The sequence below is a fragment of the Musca autumnalis genome, unplaced genomic scaffold, assembly GCF_047663935.1.
Source record: "Musca autumnalis isolate F117 unplaced genomic scaffold, ASM4766393v1 scaffold_1, whole genome shotgun sequence".
Lineage (NCBI taxonomy): Eukaryota > Metazoa > Arthropoda > Insecta > Diptera > Muscidae > Musca > Musca autumnalis.
The window spans coordinates 18,141,015-18,166,659 of NW_027411644.1; the positions used below are offsets into that span (position 1 = coordinate 18,141,015).

General features: G+C 38.5%; 3 protein-coding genes across 4 annotated transcripts in view; 1 reads left to right on the forward strand and 2 right to left on the reverse strand.

Moving 5' to 3' along the window:
• Cftr (CF transmembrane conductance regulator) overlaps window positions 1-2,002 on the forward strand; it is a 61,250-nt gene extending 59,248 nt beyond the window's left edge. For both annotated transcript variants that reach the window (XM_073968670.1, XM_073968677.1), the window contains one exon: window positions 1,189-2,002. In XM_073968670.1, the coding sequence (XP_073824771.1) occupies window positions 1,189-1,444 (256 nt within the window). In that variant the 3' untranslated portion in view covers window positions 1,445-2,002. The remainder of the gene's footprint in view (window positions 1-1,188) is intronic.
• On the reverse strand, window positions 1,576-21,319 carry ana1 (anastral spindle 1). Its single transcript, XM_073968658.1, has 7 exons — window positions 21,084-21,319; window positions 19,631-21,030; window positions 19,103-19,226; window positions 16,266-19,026; window positions 11,482-12,080; window positions 10,906-11,413; window positions 1,576-2,385 (listed from the first exon to the last, which is right to left on the reverse strand). The coding sequence occupies exons 1-6, from the start codon at window positions 21,210-21,212 to the stop codon at window positions 10,985-10,987; spliced, it is 5,442 nt and encodes a 1,813-aa protein (XP_073824759.1). The 5' UTR covers window positions 21,213-21,319; the 3' UTR covers window positions 1,576-2,385; window positions 10,906-10,984.
• Window positions 21,320-23,054: 1,735 nt separating this feature from the next.
• On the reverse strand, window positions 23,055-23,720 carry LOC141390378 (enhancer of split m8 protein-like). Its single transcript, XM_073963288.1, has one exon. The coding sequence runs from the start codon at window positions 23,718-23,720 to the stop codon at window positions 23,142-23,144; it is 579 nt and encodes a 192-aa protein (XP_073819389.1). The 3' UTR covers window positions 23,055-23,141.
• Between the last annotated feature and the right edge of the window lie 1,925 nt (window positions 23,721-25,645).

The window sequence follows — 25,645 nt, forward strand, 5'->3', positions numbered from 1 at the left end:
GGATACCCCATATGCCTAAATTTTTGGTGGATCACTAGAAACCTCAACTGCCAAATAACAGGTAGCGGTCAAAAAATATAGCTATAATGCGCAAAATACTTAAAATCCAAAGGTACCGTTTTATGGGGCCCAATACATAGATCTATGTTGACAATTTTTGATGGAGAAGTTTTGTGACCACTGGGAACTTCAAATGCCAAATTACAGATAGTTCGGCTAAAAATGTAGTTAAAATTCTCAATTTACCGAAAATCGAGGGGTTCCGTTATATGAGGTCTATACCAAAACGTGGGCCTATATAGACAATTTTTGGTGCAGAAGTGTTGTGACCGCTAAGAAGCTAGAATGTCAAATAAAAGCAAGTTTGGTTAAAAATTGTAGCTAAAATCCAAAAATCGGGAGGTTTCGTTATATGTTGACTATACAAAACCGTGGACCTATGCTGACAAATTTTTGAAGGAGATGTTTTGTGACCACTAGGATCCTCAAATGCCAAAGTTCGGCCAAAAAAGTAGCTAAAGTTCTCAAAATACCGAATATCGGGATGTACCATTATATGAGGGCTATACCACAAAATAGACTAATGTTGACAATTTTTGATGGAGAAATTTTGTGCCCACTAAGAACCTCGAAAGTCAAATTACATCTAGTTTGGTTAATAATTGTAGCTAAAATCCTCAAAATATCAAAAATTCGGAGATTATGTTATATGTGGGTTATTCTAAAACGTGGATCTATATAGACAATTATTGGTGTAGACCTCTAAGAACCACGGATGTCAAATTACAGCTAACTTTGTTTAAAAACTGTAGCTACAATCCACAAAAAAAAACCGAAAATCGGGAAGTACCATTATGTTGGTGCTATACCAAAACGTGGATCGATATAGCCCATCTTCGAACTTGACCTATGTACCTATGGTAAAAAGACACTCGCAAAAATATTGCGTTCTAGCTCAATTGTTGTGGACGGCTATATCGACTCGGAATGATCAATAATAGAAATACTTCATAAACGGAAAAACAAACTTTATATACCCTCATACTATGGTGGTGGGTATAAAAATTAGGGACATGTTCATAATCCATTTATGCCCACCACTACTATTATTTTTTTTTATTTTGTACTGTTATTGGTGACTGTTTCCTTTTTCAACGATTCAATCAATTCTCCTTTATTTCTTTACAGAACTGATGCCCTAATTCAACAAACAATCCGTATCAAGTTCAAACATTGTACCGTCTTAACGGTGGCACATCGTTTGCAGACGGTAATGGACAGTGATCGCATATTGGTTATGGATGCTGGTCAAGCCAAAGAATTTGATGTACCCTATGTTCTGTTACGGAATCACAATGGTGCCTTAAGACAAATGGTCGAAGCAACAGGTAGTGAGGCAGATACTCTAAAGAAAATGGCCAGTAAAGCCTATCATGGTGCTTAAAACACACAAAAACAAATGTTTTACTTAAATCTAAAAGTACTTATAAGTGTTATAAAAAATCTAAATTAAAATAAGTACTTATGTGAACAAAACCAACTTAAAACCTATAGATAAAAACACACGAATGGGAATTGATTTTAAATCAAATTAGGTATTTATTAGTAGTTAAATTAATGAAACAAGTCCGAATTTTAAACTAATTTTTCTTTTGTCATAATTGAAGTGTGCGGCGTCTACGTTTTTATATTACCATTATCTAATGTTATTGTTAAGATAATTATATCTCATTGTATTTTGTTTCTTTTTATTTTATTTTAAGTTATTAATATGATCGCATTTTTATACCAAAAAAATTAGAAAGAACAACATTATCTCATTTTATGAAAATATAAAAAAAATCACGCGACCATTATTTAATATAGATGAAGAAATACAATCAAATAACAAATAAAATAGCATTTTTATATATAAATAAAATGTGAAAATAAAAAAGAAACTTTTGTTAAAAAAAAAAAACTTTCTTACAAGCTTTACACAAATATATAAAATTACAACAAATAACATTTATTTGCACTATTTTTGAGAACTAATCAAGAGTCAACATGCTAAAAGATATTTATTTTTTAAAATTTTGAATGGACATTGGCGAAAAAGTTTTCACTGCGTATAAAAGAACAAGGTCAAGATAGTCTTCATTCTTATTCTTATTGTCGGACATTGTTGTTACCTTAAAATATTCTTTCTCTTTCAAGATGGAAAGAGAAAGAGTTCAAATAGATATCTTTATGATGACAAAGATCCAAAATACACTTTTTAGCCATACTGCCCTTTAAGCCTTGGTTAAAAAATAAATTTAATAGCTATATTAATATAAAACTTATCTCGATATACTTAACAAGGAATGTATTTAGGAGGTATGTAGAGGAATGTCGTTAGGTTTTCTGAAATTTAAAAAGAAAGGATTGCTGTTATTTTTTGCCTTTGAGTGGGTTTCGATATATATTATAAGATTTAAAAAGGCAATGGACACTGTCAGCGCTTGACAAAAGAAATACAAGATGAAGCGGATCAACTTTTATTATTAGAATTTCTCTTGTATACATATTTTATTTTAATACTTTACGTATACGTTTTCACTAATTCAATTAATATAACGCAACATATGTTTAAATGCTTGATTCTAATGAATGAAAATACAACCATGTAAATATTTAGTAAAGTACCATAAAATTACATCTTTGGTCTTAATACCTTTTGTATACAACTAACACTAGTTGAGTTACTCGCTTCTCATGTTGAGTACTTAAACGAAACAAAATTTCAATAAAGTCGCTCTCATTCGTTTAGCAAACATTGAAAGTTTATGATCTACTACCACGCTTGCCCAAGTTGATGGATATAGATTAATAAGTTGGAAATGATACCTAAACAAGAGTAAAAGAATTTATTTCAAATCAATCGTGTTGTTATTTCGTATGAAGCCATATCAGTTCCGCCCTTCGCGCTGCTTTAAAGAGCAATAACCGCGAATGATTAAGAACTCTGCTCCTGGACGATCATAACTTTTGGATAATATGGCTAAAACCTTAACAATTTCCCACAAAAACGGAAGGAATCGTTCTATGGGGGCTATATGAAAATCACCGAAGGGACAATGGTGACTTCTCTCATACCAATGAGTGCACGCCGAATCATATTAGTTCAATGATATAGTACATACTTCTTAATGCCGAGTCCGAAAACTTTTTAACGAAACCAATTGTAGAGAAAGTTTTTGTGACAGAAAAACCCAGGCAATGCAAGCCAATGAGAGAATTTGTCACCGCAAACAACTTTGTTGTTCTGAGTGCAAAGCGGGCGTGCTTACCGCTGCACCACGGGCGCTCCCATTACCTCCAACGGAGACTACATATAAAAATTTAGCCATTTCGGATGAATAATGAGACAATACCCTTAAAAATACCAAACATCGGGAGGTATCGTTCTATAGGTGCTATATCCTAACATAGAACTATACGAACATTTGTTGTTGTTGTAGCAGCATAGAAACCTACGTGAAGCACAGGTTTGATGCTGGGTTGGCAGCCGCTGGCCGTAACACTATGGTTTCGGGTCAATCCGGTACGAAAGAACCCGCTGCCGTGGGATTGATACGAACATTTGTCTGCAGAAATGGTTTTTTACCCCATGGCAACTAAATACCAAATTTTAACCATTTAGTGTGAATAATATTATGACTAAAATCTTCAAAATACTGAAAATCGGCAGGAACTTTATTCCGAAAAATTTCTTTTTGCCTTTTGGGTTTAATAATGTGGCTATTACCTTCAAAAAAGAGATAATCGGAAGGTATCGTTCTATGTGGGCTATATAAAAACGTGGATCTGCAACTACAATTCTCTGCAAAAATGTTGTATGCCCTTAAAGAAGACGATATACCAAAATTAAACCTTTTAGAACCTTGAAAATGTCGAAAATCGGGCCTGGACCGGCAAATTTCTGGGGGAAAGTTTTGTAGTCTTAATGAAGACTAAATTTCAAACTTCAAAATACCATTCTTTATTTTATGCTGAATTAATGGTTTTGGACACCAAATATGTTTGCACGAAATCCGCTTCAGACAATTCGGAGCAGATTTAGCTCTGTCAGTTTGTCTGTTTGGGTGGCTGGTGCGCACGATTACTTTCTAAAGAATCAATAGATATGATTCGAACTCCTCAGAATAGTTTGTACAACTACTCCTTCGGGTACCTGTCCCACAAAAGTTCAAAATGTTTTTGTTAAAATGCTGCGCCACATTCCTCTGGAAGGGAGTAACTGATTTGATCAAAATTCGGCACATCATAATATTTCTTCCGGTATACTCGTATTGCTTCGGGTACACAATATTTCGATTTTTTTCGCAAAAATCTAGTTACAGTTCTTCTCTCGGATCGCAATAAAATGCAGCGGATTGTAGTCGCGTTCCATCCTTCAAAAGCTCTAAAACCCCTGTCGGCAACAACTAAAATGACTGAATGTGGCGCCAGTTTGGTCCCTGGGATTATGTGATACGAATTGGAAAAAGATTAAACGAGAATGCCGTCCTGAGAACAGCAACAGGGTGCCTCCTCATGTCTTCAGTAGACCATCTACATGAGGAGGCAAAGATTCTTCCAGTAAAGCAACACAATGAAATGCTTTCGTTGCAGTACTTGCTCGGGTGTTATTGTGAGAGCCATCCCAATCACCATCTGCTGGCTAGGCCCGACACATTCAAGCATATCAGGAAGGATATTCATGCCCTAGAGAGGGAGGTCCAACAATATAGGAGAGAACGCATATCAAGCAGGTTTAAATAGTATTCACACGGATGCAGTTGCTAAGGCCATAAGCAGATATAGTGTGAACAAAGTTCTCGGAGTACATCCCCCATCTATCGCAGCTGAGGAGCGTCAGCTGCCAGGACAAACCAGAGTAGTTTTGGCTCAACTACGCTCGGGATATTGCAATCACCTAAATTATTATTGGGCGGAAATCGATCGCGCCGTGCAAGACATCTACCCAGTATGCGGCATGGCCCCGCACAACACAAAGCACCTTTTCAACAGCCCCGCCAAACCTACTCATCTAACTCCAGTGGATCTGTGGTTACATCCCATCGAAGCAGCCATTTTCCTGGAACTGGAGATAGACCCAAAGCCAGATTGAACAGAAGAACGAACATACAAACATAATAATAAACACTGTTACAACAACAACTAATTCACACTATTGAACCCTTAGTAACGTTTGGCGACGTTACGCCGACTGATCCGAAGAGGTGCGCGGGAGTAAATCATCCAAAACATTGGGCTTTGATGGAATCTCCATGGTCATGCTTTAACAGCTGGATGAACCGGTAGTTACGTACCTCACCAAAGTTCTCAACCTGTCGCAATCCATCCACATCTTGCCCGAAGTCTGGAAAATGAGCACGATGATCCCGCTACTAAAGTTACAGGCCGATTTTACTCTTGCCGCCTCCCCAGCAAAGACCTTTAAGTTTCACTCTTCTCTCCAGCGTCATAAATAGCTATCCAGTTGTCGCACAACATCAACGCAGACAGCACAACACCAGTCGAGGTACTCAACCACAAAAAGCCGTGCGATAAGCCAGTGTTTGTGCCGCTCGACTTATAAAAAGCGTTTGATACTGTAAAGCACTCCACGCTGTTTAAGGACACTAACCACACTACCCTCCGGGTAAGACAGAAATGTTGTATAATCAATTAGTCCAAGCCCCTTATAGAGGAACGGGGATTTCTCCAATGCAGGGTGATATCTGCGGAACTGTTTAACCTTTACCTCTTCTGTATACCACCCCCTCCAGGCGGGCGGCATTGATGTGGTAACATATATGGATGATTAAACGATCTTGTCGTCTGGTACCTTCCCTGACGTCTTTTTGACTCGACTTTTCTACTCTGTTGACCACATGTGTTGCGGAGGTGAGCTCTGAGCTAAATGTAAGGTCGATGGTAGCAGAATTCCGAACACTAACTACCCCAAGATTCAAGGGGGTCACATCACAGCACACACCGCATGTTCACACCGTCCGGGAATGTCACAGAAATTTGCGACAAGCTGAGATGCATGAACAAGGTCCTCAAGTTCCTAGCCGGCAGCACTTGGGGTGCACATAAAGAAACCTTTTGGCCCCATAAAACGTGTTAGATCAGTCTGTGGTAAGCTATACGGCGCCAGCGTGGTGCGCGAATATAAATGCAAGACGATGAAAAGATATTCAAACCTGTCAGAACTTCAACAGGATTCCTCCTACATGAGGAGTCAAAGGTTCTTCCAGTACAGCAACACAACGACATACTATCAATGCGGTACTTGCTCGGGTGCTGCACACAGGTGCAGTCACAGATGCCATAAACAACTATCGTGTAAATGCGGTTCTCAGAGTGCAACCTTCATATGTAGCCGCCAAAGAGCGTCAACTACCACGACAAATTGGGCTCAAATACGGTAAGATCCAGGACTCTTGACGACGTGCAAAACATCTGCCGAGCATGCGGGACATGCCCGCACGACACACTGTTAAACCTACTCAACTAAGTACAATAGTTTTTGGTTGCAACCAATTGAAGCCACCATATTCCTAGAACTGACTGATAGACCCAGAGTCACATTAAGCAGAAAAATTAACTTACAAATACATCGCGTGCTGTTACATCAACAGATTAGCACGACGACATACAAATTGAATATCATATTTGGCCGAAACTTTGTACATCGTACATTTCCGAACGTTCATCAAGTTCCATTAAGGTCTATATCGGACGGACATCAGCTTCAACTACATCCTTCACAAACTTTCAAGTACATAGGTCTGATTGAGGATTGTTTTCAATTTTTTAGCGAAGACACTAATTCAAGTCCATGCTCCCTGAAATATTGATCCAAGAGCCTTAAAAAAATCCTATGATGACTAGTTAAAATATTTGTGGGCATGAGAACACTGTACAACATAAAAAATAATTACAAGATAATTCGACCAGATTATGAAAGAGGACCGGAAGAAAGAAGACACGTGCATTGACGTTTTAAAAGTTTACGTCGGGAAGTAACCTTAATAGGGGTGGCAAGTTCCGCCCATTTCTACAGGTTTTGGAATATTCGTCATCAGATTCCTTGGAATCCTTGCATTTTAGGTATAAAGTGTCTTTGGCAATATTGCTGACAACAATGCGGGGTATCTTTTTATGAAAAAAATTAACCCTCCCTCATGCGAGGACTTTTTGGTCACTTTTTTCAAAAACTTTTAAAAACTCCTTTAAAATGTGATCGTATCAGATCAAAATATTCTACAAAATTATTTGCCATACAATTTTACTATAGGTCCCCGAATACACCAAAACTCTAAATCGTACCTAACCGCCAGGTATCTGCCAAAAGTAAAATCACGTTTTAGGGTTAATGTTGTACTTTATCTGAGTTTATTAAGTTTTGTCCTACAAAACTTCATTCTAGGTAGAAGACGTCTTTTGTTCAGAGACTCATAATGAAATTTGATTTGGAACATTTCATCTTTTGACACAACCCCCAAAAAATTGAGGTATTTTCGGAGATTTTGACTCAGTATGGATATAGATGGGATTCTACCCGGTATTTACCCAAAACATGGGTAAATACTAGGTAAATACCCGATAAATTTCTTTTTAGGGTGTTTATTTGGGTAAATAAAATTTTATTTTAAAATCAAAATTTTGTTTTTCTGTCAGACAGAAATCAAAAAGAATGCCAGATAAACGGTTTAACCACGCAGACTAAACTTTGTATGTATTAAATCGGTCGTTGGATTTGCTTGTGCGAAAAATTTAACGATGAATGCAAAAAATATAGCTTTGTCGAGGAGGACTTAAATCTCAAGATTATCCACTAAAATCGCGGGTTAATCCACCTGATATATGATAACATTTGGATCTCGATCCAGCATATGTGTTTTTCTGCATGGAGAACTACAACTAACCGCTCTAATAGTTCTCAAATATCAAAATTGTGATTTCACAATATCTGAGAGATTTACGAAAATATGGACCAAAATTGGTCATATTTTATCTTGCCCCGTATGTAAAAAAAGATAATTTTATTCATAGTCTGTTAAAATTAGCTAAAACACTGCGTTTTCGCATCTAATTGATTGATTTTAGTTTCTGTAGTTTATACCCACATATTGGGTAAATACCTGGGTGTTTACCCATTTATACCCAATTTACCCATTTTAATGGGTATTTACCATTTGGGTATTTACCCATTTCCCATCTCTAAGTATGGAATCAATTTTAATTAAGAGTCTAAAAGTTTAACAAATAATTTTTACCTATAATATCTAATTTTGTAACGTCATTTTCTTAACAAAGTATTTTACTCAGATATCTAGTTTGTTCTGGGACTTACAATGAAATTTTGTGTAGAATATTTCTTCTTTTAACACCTTTCGTCTAGAACTAAATTTCATGTTACTTTCATGCATCAACTCGAAAAAAGAACAAAACAAATTTATTCAAAAAATATTTGGGTGTTTTGTTGGTAAACTTGATGTATATATTTTAGTGATATATGTATATTTCAAATACATATTTCAATTATTTGGCGACTTATATTGAAATTTGATGGAGATTATTTTTGTCTTTGACGTCTTCTATCTAGAATGAAGTTTTGTGGGACAAAACTTAATAAACTCAGATAAAGTACAACATTAACACTAAAACGTGATTTTACTTTTGGCAGATTCCTGGCGGTTAGGTACGATTTAGAGTTTTGGTGTATTCGGGGACCTATAGTAAAATTTTATGACAAATAATTTTGTTGAATATTTTGTTATGATACGATCACATTTTAAAGGAGTTTTTAAAAGTTTTAGGCTCGCATGAGGGTTATTTTTTTTTCATGAAAAGATACCCCGTATTGTTGTCAGTAATATTGCCAAAGGCACTTTATACCTAAAATGCAAGGATTCCAAGGAATCTGATGTCGAATATTTCAAAACCTGTAGAAATGGGCGGAACTTGCCACGCCTATTTAGGTTACTTCCCGACGTAAACTTTCAAAACGCCGATACACGTGTCTTCTTTTTCGGCCCTCTTTCATAATCTGTGCGGGGTTTCTTGTAATTTAAAAAAAAAAATCGATTTTGTTGTACAGTGTAATTATCGAAAGGACGACCTGACATTGTCTTAACCTTAGGAAATTGTAATTTTCTCTCAAAATTAAATTAATTTTCGGACAACACTTTCCGATATAAATAATCTCAAAAGATCAACCAACATTTTCGTATAAAGTGCAATTTATGGGCGCACAGTGGATCCACCCATTGGCCAAAAATAAAAAAAATGAATGTCAAAATTTTGATACAACATCTGGCAACTCTGACAGCTATGACATGGACCTTTTTAAAAATATATATTACTTTTTGTTTCATTCGAACGCGATCTTTTTAAGAATAGCTTCAAAAGTCGGAACATTTGCCTAATATTTTATGGTGGGTCGCAGAATAAGGCTGACCTAGAATATTGTTTCTATGGATATATTAGGGTATAACTGTGTTATTTGACCGCGTACATTAACGTAATTGGCATCAATAGAAAGGCCAAGAATTCTTCTTTCATATATGACTTACGTGGGCGGCTTGTGTCTTCGAGGAAAAACGCTATAAGTTCTAAATTAACAATTTTACCAATTTTCAGACAAAAATTTTGGTTTTTTTTTATTCCGCTAAATTGGTTAGATTTTATGTTGTCTTGGAAATTGTTTTGTTTTCCCAAGCCTATTTTTGCATCATAAGATAATCGCGACCTTTGTTCATGTCATTTTGTATTAACAGCATAAAACAATTCTTACCGTATACCCCCTCTAGAAGGGAAAGGGGGGAGAATGTTACGCTCGAGGTTTCTTAAAACAATCTTCGCAGCAGCACAAAGTTGTAACCGGCGCGCGCATTGGCTTGATTTTTACACTCTAAATATTTTTGGCCACTTTCTCCATACAAGTGGATCCACTGTGGGACGGTTCGAAAATCGTTATGGAATTTTTACCGAAGGTAGTTCATGCGGTCCTGAAATTTAGGGCCACTTCTTCATACACCGCTCGCACTAAATTTTACCAGTCTTTGTAATAACGCATACTTCTTTCGATAATGAGTCGAATGTTCCAAAAATCGCGCCCAAATGCTTTCTTCCAATTTTAGTCATTCGAAACTATTTTGGAATTTAATCGAATTTCAAAACAAATATTAATTTGTGTTCACATTTTCCCTTAATTACTTACTGGTCCTGATTTATTCCTAATAATTATTTCCTTACGGGACACCTAGTTCTACAAGCGCACCTGCACAAAATAGGTTGTGCAGAAAGCTGTGAAAGCAGAGCATGCGAAAGGAACGACGAAACGTTCGAACACTATCCATGTCATTGCCCAGCCTTCGCAACGCTGAAACCTCAACTCCTGAAACGACAATATACAAGAACTCAACCAAATTAGTGCAAGCAAGTTAAAAAACTTAAGAGATTATGTCGATGGCACAGCATTTTAAAACTTAATAAAATAACCGACAAAGTAATCTCTTTTCAGACTTCCGAATCTAGAGCGCACATACGGATATGAGGCGATTTTTATATCGCCCCTCTTTCTATTTCTAAAGTACAATCATTTTGTCTGCAGAATATTACCTTGATAATTTCACCAGTCAGCACTGTTTTCTATTATGTTTTCGGTATCATTTCAAAAAGGTTCCGAACTATATGCCTCTTATATATTGAAGTATTAGGTACATACATAACGTGATTACGTGAATTATTAGAAAGGAACTGCTAAATAATTGCCTTAGACCCATCCAATGGCTTCCTAATATATATTACATAATCTCCCTTTCATATATTATTTATCTCACTCCGATATTAAAAAAAATAAAGAAAAAGAAAAATTTAACTTACCTTTAACTCATTTCATTTGGCGGCTTTTCACTTTAAAAGAAATATAAATACAAACAACACTAAATCCGTCACATTTTTGCTAATCAGAACTTTGATTTCCGCCCGCTCCACTTGCATTTGAACGGCCGGCAGTATTGTTCTTTGAGCGCTCACAACCATGAACCGAAGAAATATGACTTTCACCCGAAAACAATTGTGAACTTGTAGTGTTGAGAGGATTTTCACCACTACCAGGAGTTGAACGTGTTTGCGAGGAATGTCCTGGCACCGGTGTTGATGTCTTTTGGCGATCCAGTGTATGTTGACCCGATTTACTGGTAGCTGCATTTGTACGCGGCGTTAAGGAGCCAATGAGTGAGTGTAGAAATTGACTACGCAGCGAATCATCAATACTGGATGTTGAAGTTGAAGTAGAAAAATTGGAATGCTTCATTAGCTCACGTTTTAAAAAGTCACGCAGATCTAGCGGACGTCCATTTTCATTAGAAGATTCATCTAAGGAAGTGGACTACAAGTATAGGAAAAATAATGCATGATCTTCATGTGAAGTTTTTAAAATTGTAAGATATAAATTACCTTCCCCAATTTCTCAGCCACTGAACTGCTTGTTGTTGTACTGCTAAGTGACTGATATTGCGGTGGCTTTTCTTTGTTCTCTTTTGACCACTGATTAACCATTCTTTTCAGATCGGTTTCCAGTTGTGTTGTTGTCGTCTCCGACGTAGATAACTTTTCAATGCCACTTTCAAAACCCATTAACTCTTGATAGAACTCACCAACATCATGGTGAGCAGTAGAAGAAAATATTTCCTTGGGTTTTGTGGTATAACGAAAGGAGTGTTTTAAAATTTTACGTTGTTTTAGTTCTTTTTCAATATCCAATGAGGCGGAGTCACTGTCGGTATTTGTTATAATATCTGTAATATTTTCCAGACTTTCGGTATCCAATAGAATTTGTTGTGCACCACCATTGGGTGAGGGATTTTCTTTGCACTTTTGTTGAACATATTCACGTACAGGTGGGAACCCTTTGGGCTTTAGGCTACTTATTCGCAGCTGAGCCAACGAATCTTCCATTATCTCTGTTTGATCAGCCACCACATCGGGGGGTTTGTTTTGATTCAAATAACCATTTATTGAAGGGAATTCGATGTATTGCGGAGGCGAAGGGTGTTCTAAAATGAAGGAAAAGGGTATTGATAAGAATGTATAAAAATAAATTCAAAGTAAAATGTAAATTTATAAATGAAATGAATAAATTGACCGGCAAGGACAAAATGTGGGCCGTATAAATAACAATTTTGTAGAAATGTTATGTTTTCAAAATACGGCCAAGGTAAATGTGATCTGGTTACTCTCGCTGACAAATATATTAAAGCTAATAGTTGGTAAAAAAAGCTTGCTTTTTGATGAAGATCCAATTACAACCGCCAACTGCTATCTGGAGATAGAAACAAATCGAAAACTAGTAAAAAATTAGCAGTCGCTTTTGGACAGAGATATATCGTCAACCTGTGTGAATTGAAACGTTTACCTATTGACAATATCGTACCGAAATCCTTTTCTCCAGGGGTTTCCGGTTTTGTGGCTCTATTTGGACGTATTAACTTGCCGAAAAACAATATTTGGATTAAAGCTCAGAAGTGTTGCTGAGGAGGTACCTAAAGGAATGCATCTGCACAGTCCATTTTGGAAATGGATCTTATTTTGAGAGTAGTTTCTTTTTGTTGGCTCTGGGTCTATCTCCAGTTCCAGGAAAGTGGCTACAGATCCACTGGAGTTAGATGAGTTGGTTTGGCTGGGCAGTTGAGTTTTGTGTCGTGCGGGCCCATGCCACATACTGGGCAGATGTCTTGCACGGCGCGGTCGATTTCCGCCCAATAAGAATTTAGGCGACTGCAATAATCGAGCGTAGTTGAGCAATATATCGAGCGTAGTTGTCGTGACAGCTGACGCTCCTCAGCTACAATAGATGGGGGATGTATTTCGAGGACTTTATTCACACTATAATTGCTTAAGGCCATGGCAACTGCATCCGTGTGAATAGTATTTAAACCTGCTTGATATACTTGTTGATCTAGAGGATCTCTCCTGTATCGTTGGACCTCTCCCTCTAGAGCATGGATATCCTCTCTGATCTGCCTGAATGTGTCGGGCCTACCCACAAGATGGTGATTGGGATGGCTCACACGGTAACATCCAAGCAGGTACTGCAACGAAAGCATCTCATTGTGTTGCTTTACTGGAAGAATCTTTGCCTCCTCATGTAGATGGTCCACTGAAGATTTGATGTGGCACCCTGTTGCTGTTCTCAGGGCGGCATTCTGGAAAGTTTGAATCTTTTTCCAATTCGTATCACATAATCTCGGGGACAGACCAGACATAGCTTACCACAGACCGACCTATCGCGTTATATGTGGTCAACAAGGTTTCTTTATCTGCACCCCAAGTGCTGCCGGCTAGGGACTTGAGGACCTTGTTCCTACTTTTCAGTTTGTCGCAGATAGCTGTGGCGTGCGCTCACGACGTGAATGTAGTGTCGAATGTGACCCCCAACATTTTGGGGCAGTTTGTGGTCGGAATTCTGCTACCGTCGACCACGACATTCAATTCTCTTCCAAACTGCGCTGTCCATGTGGTGAACAGAGTGGCTGTTGATTTTGTGTCGGAAATCTGCATATTCCTCGAATGGAAAAATGTGGTAAGATCGGTTAAATAGTTGTTCAGTCTCTCACGGATGTCATCAGGATAGGTACCCGATGCCAGGATCGTGCAATCCGCATACGTTACGATCTCGATGCCGTCTGGAGGGGGCGGAATACAGGAGAAGTAGAGGTTAAACAGTTCCGGAGATATCATCCCACCTTGGGGAACTCCCTGTTTCATTATACGGGGTTTGGACTTCTTGTTCCTGAATTCCACGTACGACTGGCGTCCACACATATAATTGACTATCCAACGTTTCAAGCTTGGCCGGAGGGTTTTCTGCTCAATGTCCTCAAACAGCGTGGAGTGCCTGACTGTATCAAAGGCTTTTGATAAGTCAAGCGCCTCTGGTTGATTCCTTGACAAATACGTGTGGTAATGGCGTGCAGCGCAGTTGTCGTGCTGTGCTGTTTACGGAATCCATGCTGATGATCGGCAACTTGATAGCTATTTCTGATACTGGGGAGGAGCAAGGCCTCAAGTGTCTTTGCTACGGGCGACAAAAGCGAAATCGGCCTGTACGATTCACTTTTGCTGGCATCCTTGCCTGGCTTCCGTAGTGGGACCACCCTGCCCATTTTCCAAACTTCGGGAACAATGAGGGTGGCTAGCGACAAGTTGAAGACATTGGTGAGATACTCGACTCCCGGCTCATCCAGCTGCTTCAACATTACCATGGAGATTCCATCAGGGCCCAACGCTTTGGATGATTTAGCGTTCCTGATGGCATTGGCAACATCATCCATTGTAAATTGTGGTGGTTCACCCTCGACAGGAAGAGATCTGATGCGACGTAATACTCTTCTCTTCGCCTTGTCACTCTCGGGGTCCTCGACAAACTGTCGATTGAAATAACTTGCGCACCTCTTCGGGTCAGTCAACGTAACGTCGCCAAACGTGACTGAGGTCCTATCTTCCCTTCTTCCAGGGTTCGAGAGTGACTTAACCGTTGCCCACAATTCACCTATACCGGCTCCAATGTTGCAGCTCTTCAGATGATTTAACCTTTTGTTCCGCTTATGCTCGCCGACCAGCCTGTTAACTTCCAGTGTCAGCTCCCTGACTCTGGGGTCATTGGGGTTGATACGACGAAGCTCATCATGCTCATTTGCTAATCCCGTCGCCTCTGCTGGGAAATTTGGTCTTACTTCGGGTATTCGACCAACAGGGATATGGCGAGCGGCTGCAGCAGTGATGATGTCCCGGAACATCCTTTCCGCTACCCGAACATCACATTCCATGTACGGGTCATTAGAGACAGGCTCAAGCGTGATAGGTCTGTATTGGACAGACTGGTGCAATCGGAAAGCCAATCCCCCACCTCCACTTCTGGTGCGATCTTTCCTCAGAACATTGTAACCATCACAATGCTCTAAGCTGTGGTTTCCTGCACTGCCGCGACCTTGATGTTCTTCCGACTCATAAAATCTACTATCTCCTCGATCTTACCTCGGAGTCCATTGCAATTCAATTGCAAAAAGGCTGCTTTTTCGGGGATTGGGACAACAACGGCTGGTGTTAAAGGCTGCGTGTGCGGTTGTTGTCGAGGGGACTGCGGGGGAGTTTCGTAATCCGACGACGACTCACTGGGGACAGTGTTCACGCAGCATGCAGCAACATAGTCCCTGTCGTAGTCCCTCACGTGGACGAGTCCAGAGCAACCCCTTAGATGCACCCACTCCTGACATCTATTGCATCTCACCGAAGGTTGGATGTGGGTGAAGATGCGGATGTGACAAACTGAGCACAGATATATTGGTCCTGGGTTTTCCTCCGTCCCGGCTCGGACCAATAGAATTCGGAACAGGCATTCCGGGATATGCTGCTCCCAATACAGAAAACGAAACAAATACAAACATGTACACACTGAGGTGGCAGCCGCTGGCCGGAACATTGGTTTTGTGTTGTTCCGGGTCAATCCGGTACGAGAGAACCCGCTGCCGAGGGACCGCTGCCGGAAGGTGTGGGCCGATATTGCTCATCTTCGAAGTTAAACTAAGTTTGGACAAAATATTACGAAGACCACATTTTTGGACCGAATAGCCTTATCTTTTCGAGAGTTATTGTGCGCTCCAGACACTACACATGGTCATGGGGGTTTTGTACAACTTTCGGGCCATTCTCTCAGGAAGTGTGGACTTGCCCCTGAAAAAAGTGTATCGCCGTAATGGGGGCAGCGAACACAAGTTGTTTCAACAAAAATCAAAACGATCAAAGACGAGCTCTTAAACTTCACTTTTTCCGAATTTTGGAAAGTACTCGAAAGATTGAACCGATATTGTCCACATTCAAACCCAATCTATATCAGGAAGGAATAATAAGATGTGCAAAGTTTGGACCAAATCGATTACTCCATTCGAGAGTTATCGCTCAAACCATTTTACAAAAAAAATTTGAACTTCTGCATGGGAGGTACCCGAAAGAGTGGACCGACATGGCCCCTCTTCGAACTTAAATTAATTTCGACCAAACATACTTGGGGTCTAAAACCATTATTTCGATGAACATATTTTTGGTCGTATCAAAGTGTATTTATCCTCTTTAGCCTATAGGCTTAGGGCATAAAAAACATAAGGAAACCCCAATTATAACCCCCCTACAACAACAGAATTAATCTACAAAAAATTTAAATACTTTAAATTTGCCAAACTTACTTTGATTTTTCAAACGACTCCTCTGCATATCTTCAATAAAATGTGAAAATTCGGCATGCAATAGAGAACTTTGTTCAGCATCCAGTTGGGTTATATCCAAGTTCATGCGTTGCACATACTCCTCAAAAGTGGGAAACATAATTGGTTGATGATGCTGGTCTTGTTGTTGTTGCTGAGAGGGCAACGAAGCTTCGTCTGCTCTGGCCACTGTAATTTGTTCTTCAGATTTTTGACTAGCCGCTGTGGTGGTACGTGAGTTGGCTGGAGTATCCACAGATTTTTGACTAGCCGCTGTATTTATACGTGAGTTAGCTGGAGTATCCACCTCCAAAATCGTAGATAATTCGTGGGCCAATTCTTCCTCTTGAAATTGTGGACTAAATCTACGCAAAGTAGGTGGTGGTTTTGTTTTACGTTGATGCATGGCACTATGAGATTCCGTGGAGGTTTGTGATATGGGATCGAAATCAAGACGATGTTCTTGTGCTGTTATGGGTCTAGAGTCGGCAATGCCACTATCCTGACTAGCTGTAATTGGATGATTTTTATCTAATTTTGCTAATTGAATTGGTTGCCGCCTGTTGCCGCTTGCTTCTAAAGATGGTGCTGATTTTAATGTGGTGGCAGTGGCTTCTTCGGTGCTGCTGGCCACACTGGATTCCGCCTCATTATTGTTGGCTGAGGTGCGGTGACTTTTACCTTCAGGTAATTCTAAATATTCCGTTGATTGCCTGCCATTATCACTAACAGAGCTGAGGGTAACTTCAAGCAGTCGCTGTTTCTCTTCACGTACACGATTAATGAGTTCTGTCAATTCGGCAATGCGATGGGTACAGTTTTCGGTTAATTGGGCATAGCGGGCTATTTGTGAATCTGATTCAGATTTATTTACATCTGGGGATAATTTTGTTTCAACAGCCTTGTCGAGTTTTGCGGCAAATCTTTGCTTGGATTTTGCTTTAAGTTTTTCCAACATTTCTGGGCTACTTTCAGTTTCGTTGGATTTTTCTAGATTAAGCGGAAGTTTTGGCTTTATTTTGGGTGCAATATGCTTTTCGTTGAGTTTCGTTTGACTGCTAACCTCCCTACTTTGTAATTCCTTTGTTTGAGTTTTCGCAACCCTCATGGTTTTGGGACTTTTGGGTGGTTTGGGTTTCTTCACCTCCTCACGAAGTTGCTTTTGAGGGTATGTTTTATTTTGTTTTTGTTTCAAACGCTTACGCCAGATTTCATCAAATGCCTTCATACTGTCCTCCAATGAGACATTATTTTGAGCCCTCATAGATTGCTCCAGCTCCTTGATGAAACTGCGATTCTCTTGTACAAAACTTTCCACAAAAGCCATGTGTTCATCGGAAAGCAACGATTCACAAGAACTAACATTACCCGAAGTATTAATAACTGATGAACTAGGCGTTTCGATATCTGAAGAACTTACCGCCAAACGTTGTATTGTCTTGCGTGACATACCCAAAAGGCGTTGTACATATTGAGCCACTAAGGGATTAAGATGTGGTGGAGGTTTCTTATTTGCCTGTCTTCCATCACTTTCAGTTTCTGTGGAAGTTTGTGTATCCTCCATGGAAGAGTTGTAGCTCATTTGGTTTTGTGTTTTATTGTCTACCAAAGCTCCCAATTTTGTTGGTATTTGAGATGGTAAGCTCATATAGGATGTCGAATTAGAATCATATGAATTATGTCTCACCAATGTCGGGGCCGCCTTTGGTGTAGGTTCTTTATTTGAAACGGTTTTCTTCGGGGTTAACTTTTTGGCACATACCTTGGCGTGGGGACTCTTAATAAGTGTTGCTAAGTGTGTGGGAGATGGTTTTTTGTGGGCTGTTTTTCTTTTGTTGCTTTTAACTGGAATTTTAACACATTTTGTTTCACCTTGGACAGTTATAATGATTTCTACTGGGGTTTCCAAAGAACTGCAATTAATGTTTTCCTTGTTTTCTTGGGATTTATTTTCGGCATTTTTATCTTTTGCTATCTCAGCGGAAGCGTGGGACTTGGCTTCTTTATCTTTATCCTCAGTTTTGGATTTGGGCGTCTGCTTATTTTTCTGTTTTTGCAATTCATAAAATTCCCGCAATTTTTCCTCTAAAATAGCTTCTTTTTGTTCCAATAACTTTTCCCTTTCAGCCAGAAGCTTTTTATCCGAAGTTTTCTTTGTTTTATCTTCATTTTCCTTTGGAGTATTTTTTTCTTTGCATACAGCCGACTTTTCCTTGTGTGCTTCTTTTTCCTCAAGTATAATATTTTCTCTTTCTTGACGAAATGTGGATATGTCTTCAATTAGCTGGCGATAGTTATCATCTCGGGCAGTAGCTGGTTTTTCTGTTTTATTTGATTTATTTGTTTTTATTTCTTGTATAATGGAATGCCTCAACTTGTCTAGACGCTGTAGTAGATTTTTAAGGCGTCTTTGTTTTTGACTGTCTTCCTTGTCCGACCATTGCTCCAAGTCTTTGCGAACTTGACGACTTTGATCATCAACATAGCCCAATAGTATTGAACAACAACTATCACTAGTGGCATCATCAGCTTGTTGAGCATCATTACTTGTATTTATAGCTCCAAGATTGATCTCATTGCTCACTTTCGGTTTTGTGGTTGTTTGTTGTTGGGACTTGTTAACACTTTCATCCATTTCGGAACATGTAATGATATTTGGCCGACTAAGAAGTTTCTCTATGGCTGAATTCATTTTACCTTCTAGACGTAGCTGTTTATCAGCAAATATATGAGGATTGTTTTCCTATAAAATAAACAAAGGATATTGGAATAAGCCCAAAAACAAAACATTCAAATGAGTTTGAATTTGCATAACTCACAGTGATTGGCACTTGTCGTGGGTACTGTTTAGTAAGGGCCTCTAGTTTTTCGGTTAGATCATTACAGTCCCTTCGTACTTGTTCTCGTTCCAAAGCCTTTTGGCCTCGTTCCATCATTTGTTTTCTAAAATTGCATAAAAGCGACATCTTTACAAAAATCAAAATTTTATATATATCTGATAAATAATTTTTAAAATGGGTCACTATGAGGAAGTTGCACTTCCCCATCTGGAATTTTAGTGAAAAATCTCCATATGGCATGTTAATGTATGTATGTTCTAAAAGAAAACCACTGCTCTTACAGTAAACTTCCAATTAAAAACCAAAGTATTTAAATTTGACCCAAATTGTCCCACTCTGAAAGTAGTTATGGCATAACATGTTCCTTTGGTCAGCTTTTTTACACACACACATCCCTTAAAGTTTTAATTACATGGATGTTACTATGGTGAAATGTAAGAAAAAAGTGTATGGATGAAGAAGCACGTGCTACATTTGTCCATTTTTATTTCCCCCTTCCATACTCACTGTTTTTCCTGCATGTCCTGTTGGCGATCATACTGTAAACGTGTCTCGACAGCAGCCTGTTCCATGGCAGTGGGTTGCACCTTGTCACGTTGCTGTATTACCTCAACATTGGCAGAGCTTTGGGTTCCCTCCTTGGTCAGTTTACTGTTGTAATCATAAAATTGCACCCTACCACCACAGCTACTACTGGCCGTGCTGGCCATGGCAACGGTGTTGGCTGATGCTGTAGAAATTGATTTTGTTGTTGGTGGTGGTGGTTGGGTAGTATGACCTCTACTGGTAACCTTTGAGGATTTTGAAGAAATACTTTCCTTGCGAGGTGGTGACATTGGTTGTGTGGAGGAGATTGGTCGAGCCACTGGTGGTCTAGCAAGTGGTGCAGGAGGCATAGCTATAAATTTACGAGGTGAGCCATGCTGCTGTTGTTGTTCAGTGGTTCTTCTTTTAGTTGGTGACATTTCTTTGGAGAATTTAGGTAACTCCTCCTGTTTCTTAACCAAATTCGAAATAAGGGTAAATCGTTTTTCCTTAGGCGGCATAACTGGAGGAATTGTTACATTTTCATTGGAATTATTGGAATTTTCTTTATTCTCTGTCGTTGATGTTGTTGTTGTGGAAATCGATGTAACCTGGACCTGTTTGCTGGCCTGTGCTTCTTTTTTCTGTTTCGGTTTCTTGGGGCTGACCCTTATGACACTGCTAAACTGCCGATTATACTCAGCATGTTTATCTTTAACCTCCACTGGCCCAGTAATTAAAACAGAATCATCACTTCCAACCTCAACATCCATATAAACTGCAGGAGTTTGTTTTAGATGTTTGGTTTGTTTTTGTTTTAAAGAAGTTTGAGTGGCCGTTGTGGTGGTTGTGGGACTTTTACAGGGAGATAATGTGGTAAGTGAGGGAGTATCCTTTAGGGTCTCTTCATCACTTGTTTCCTCATCACTGCTTAACGTATCTGAATCGCTGGAATATAAGCACGAATTTCTTTTCCTTTTCTGTGCTTCCTCTTGGCCTATTGTGTAACACTTGCATTTAAATTGACAATCTGTACAGGATGATTGCCCCTTACTGCTTGTAGATGGCTTTTCCTTTTGTACATTTTCATTTTTACGTCGGCGAGCTTCCATTTGCTTGCGAAATTCCTTATAAGTCCCCTGCGTCTTTGTGGCTGCCTGCTTCTCAGCTCTAGCTTGATTTTCAGCCCTTGCTGCTTTATGGGCTGCTCCTAGCTGGAATATTGCCTCACTACATTCATGTTTGTTTTGCTGCAAAGCTTGCCTACGCCATTCTTCAAACTCTTGAGCCTTTGTTGCTTCATATTTCTCCATCTCCTTGCGTTTCGTTTCCTTAACATCATTGCGAATCTTTTCAGCTATTTGCTTGGATTGCTCACGAACCTGGGAAAGAGATGTTGGAGTATTTTATTTCAATACACCAACTCCTGATTTACCTGTAATAAGCGTTTCTTTCTTCTCTCCTCTTCCAATTCCTTCTTGGCCCGTTCACGATCCAGCAGCAAAGGATTCTTTGCGCAATGTTTGGAAACAAAATTCCCATTCACTGTAATATTCACCGACATTGTACGACCTTATCCATCCGCTCCACAAGAATTTTTGAAGTTTTCCGCCCGACTTTGGTTCAGTTTTCAATTGCTTTACTGGCGAAGTTGCCAGCACTGACAAAAGCAATGAAAATGCAAACATATGATTGCAGCGTTGCCATATTTGAACGTAAAACATAACAAGATTTTTGTCATTGCCACATCAAACAAAGCCGAAAATTTTGAAATTCTAGCGAAAGTTCACACAGAAGTAATTTCATTGAAAAAAAAATAATGTAAAAGTGGCAGGAAATTGAAAGCGAAACTTGATTCAAACGAGTAGGATGAACCTGCTATTCACAATTGTAATTGTGCCATGCCTCTATTTAATGCCGGGCATACACTATGTGCATGCAGGACAGCATTTGTAATAGTATTAGTAAATTTTGAAGTTTTTGTCAATGTATTTGGGAGTAGTTTTGGCAGGATTGAAATCAAAATAGTTTTGATTTTGTAAATGAACCCCTTTCAATCCGATGAATTTTGTTTATTTTCCAAGTAACCAACAAATAATTTTTGAAAACAACAAATATTATTTGTGAGGAAATTAAAAAAATTGGAAAACTTCAACCCAAAATCTAGTTTTGGAGGAAAAATTCATCATTTTTGGAATATGGATTGAAGGAATGCCACACACTATTCAATCACACACGTACACAAGGGTTCATTTGGCAGTGCAGTTTGGCAGTATAGTGTATGCCCCGCATAAAGAAATATTTTCTTGTTCCCATTAAAGTTTGAAACGATAGAAGTGGTAAAAAGAACAAACGCCGGTATCTATGGGAACGCTTCTGAATTAAAAATGACAAAACTAGAAAAAATATTGCACGATGATAGCTGTTTCATTATTATTTTATTTATTGACACATTTTGTGAAGTAAATGCAATGAAATAATTTTATGAAATTAGGCTTTGGCATAAATTGAATACTCTACCAGCTGGCGGATAAATCTGAAATGTTTACCACAGGTATATCTTTACGTCCTGATTACAAAAATTTAAAGTTTGTTGGGGGGAAGTCCATACTTCCCGAGATATGGGCCTCTGAAGTTCCGAAAATTCCGTTGTTAAAGCTAGAAAAAAATTTAAATTAAAAAATTTTGTTCCCGTGCCCTAAATTGGCTCCTGCCCATAGGAGAATGTCAATTTAAAAAAATTCAGATTTTTCCGCCAGCTGGTACAGTATTCAATTTGTTCCTAGGCTTTCTTAGATCGAATTCCCTACTACAGCAATTTCATAAAATTACTTTAATATGGAACTCGATCGAAGAACGCATAATTTCATGAATTTTTTTCAATGAAATCACTCTAGTGTGGACCGGGGCAAACTAATCAAATGAAAAAGTTACCTTGTACTGTGACGCAATATATGGCACTCATTACTATATCTGCTGGTAATGCCACTGCAAGTTATTTTACATATGGCAATGCCTCTTCAGTTGTTAATTACAAACGGCCGCAAAAATGCTTTGCTTCCTCAAAAATAGATTATTTTAATTGTGAAATTATTAACAAAAGACAATAAAATAATTGAAAATTTGATAATATAAAGTGAAAGTGTTGAGTTTTCAGTGGATACGTGTAAATTTTCATGGATTCTAAGTGTTCTTATTGGAACAACTTCAGTTTCTTGTTGTGAGACTGTTATTGTGGTAAGTGGAAAAACGCTATTGCGAAAAAGAACAACAACAATATATTTTTGTTTTATAAATATTGTAAATATTTTATTTATTTTCTTATTTATTTTCTTATTTGTATTTTCTAGGTTTTTTTTGGGGTTTAGGGATTGTATCACAGTTTGAGGTTATCACAGTTTAAGAGTTAAGTATTAGTGCTTGGAGATTGAGGTACTTGAGTGTATGAGTGGGTTGCGTGTTTGGTTTTGATTGCGGCATTTGTGCACCCTTTTTACCATGGTCTCCATACTTGTTGTTGTTGCTGTTGTGTAGTTGAGGCAACAGGTGAATTGGCTGGACTAAAACTATCATCACTGTGATAACCAGAAGAAGCCGGACTCAATGGTGCACAATCTACAGTTAAGGGCTGTTGATGTTTTTGCTGCTGCTGCATTGATTGGTAAGTGTATTGACTTTCTTGTTGTTGTTGATATTGTTGTTGCAAACGATTGTATGAACGTCCCAAATGACTCATTACAGATTTGCCCATTTCCACAGTCATTCCTGGTGTTGAAGCCAATACTCGGGATACTTCATTGACGGCATTCATGTAACCATTACGGAAAGCATCCATAGGCATTTCTTCTTGCTGTTGATTTGTTTTCATCTTCTTGTTGTAGGACTGTAAAAATGTTATGGTTGTCTCCAACATCTCAGCCTTATCCATGCGTAAAATTTTGCTATCACCATTCAAATCGATCATCAGCTGTTTAAGGCCATCCAGACACTTGTTGATGCGAGCACGTCTTTGACGTTCCAATAGAGGTTTTTTGATTTTCTGGTAGATTTCAGTTTTTGTGGCGTATTCCATTTTGCTGTGTTTCTTGAAGAACTCTTTACTCTTGAAGAGATATTTGTAAAATGATATGGAATACTAGGGCACAGCAGACTTTTATACCCTGGACTCTCTTCTCTGTTTTAGTGGAGGATAATAAGAATTTGGAACATTTGCGCTGTTCTCTCTCTCGGTCCTCGTTGTGTGTAAAGAACAAACAACCCTCCATGTGTTTACACTTCTGTATAGTCTGTTGTTGTTGTACACATTTCCTCCTTTGTAGGAGAGCCTTACCATGGATTTAGTTTCTTTTTTTTTGTTTTTGCTTGTGAAAAAGTGACAGCTGCAAACTAACTCACCATCATCATCATTGTTAGGATCTTTTCTTTCCCTTATGTTTATGCGCAGGAATGGAAAGAAAAAAAACTTATGGCTCGTGGCCGTGGGAACATAGCTGAGACCAAGTTTCTCACACGGTGTTTTTCATTTGTTCATTAAACACATGCATTCTGTCTGTCTGTCCGTCCATCCTTTCTCAAGGATTACGTTTGCAGCTGTCGCAATTTCTTCCTTGCCAACTTGATTGTTGAGCTCAGCGAAAATTGTCCGTCTTGTTTTGGGTTAATCAGATTGTTCTTGGTCCAGTTTAAGTGCAAGGCTGCTTGTTGCTTTCACGTTTCTGGTGTTTCTGTTACTGTTGTTGTTGGGAAATTGTATGCCAAGGATTTTGGGCTTCCTTTAGAATTTCATTCATTCATTGAATTGAAGGCATACTTATTGCGTTGCAGTTTTTTTTATTCATTGATCATGTGTTTGTCTGTCCTTATCCATATGAAATGCTGAAGTAGTTGGTTGTGGCCTTCACTTTGCCGTGGGAAAATATCATTTAATTGAATGCTCGTTTTATCCTTTTAGGGTTCCTTATTACGTTTTTGTTGTTGCCCTATGTGTCTTCTTATTGCCCGGCTGGCTGTTAAAATAAAATAGGGTCGTGTTGCAATCCTGCTGCTGGCTGGATGGTTGGCTGACTGTTTGCTTGCATTCATCATCATGTAAATTAAATGATCGTGTGTGCTAAGTGTGTCTAAAGTAGCCTGTTGATATCTTTTTGGTATTTTTGCTGTGTTTCCATTAAACTCCAAAAACAAATGCTTTGACTTTTTGTTTTCCCTGCTTGCTGTTGTTAGCCAGTCGTCGTATGTTGTTGATGACCAACCAATAAGTAATAAGTGCTTGTTATGGGGAAGTAATTACAAAAGATATTGACTATTGGTTTCTTTGGGAAGGTATGGCGAGAACGTTGTGTTGAATGAATTGGGTGTGAGTGGTAATTAGGATTTGGGCTTATGTATGTTTGGTTTGTAACCTTTGATCCCTTCGAAAGATTTGTTAATTAATATGATTGACAATAACTTCCTAAGATGTTATTTAACTAATTTCAATTGTTCTCTTTCATATCTTTACAGAAACCGGCATATTTAGTGGTAAGTGCTTCAATGTTCCTAAGTTTTATAAATTGATTATTAAAAAAAAAATATTTACATTCATATATAAGAAATTTAAGCGGGCACCTGGTAATATTTTTTATTTTGTTTATTTAACTGCAAGTGCTTTTCGATCGATACGTAGTCGTGCACATAAATACATATGTATGTATGTGTTCATTCGTATCTTAATCAGAAGGAAGAACTATATTTATTTATTTATTTCAAATATTTATTATAATAAAAAAAATACAATACAATTATAAGAACTATATTTGTTCTTCGTCAAGAAAGTATTACGGCTACCAGATTCTATGTCGCCTAACTATGTTATGTCAATGGAAACTACAGTCATTTACAATTTTTACTTGATTTTCAAACTCACAGACATTAGACAATGGAGGTGAAACAATGACAACTGATATAATTCTCGTAATTCGTTAATATTGCAATGTGTAACTTCTGTCGAGAGCAAAT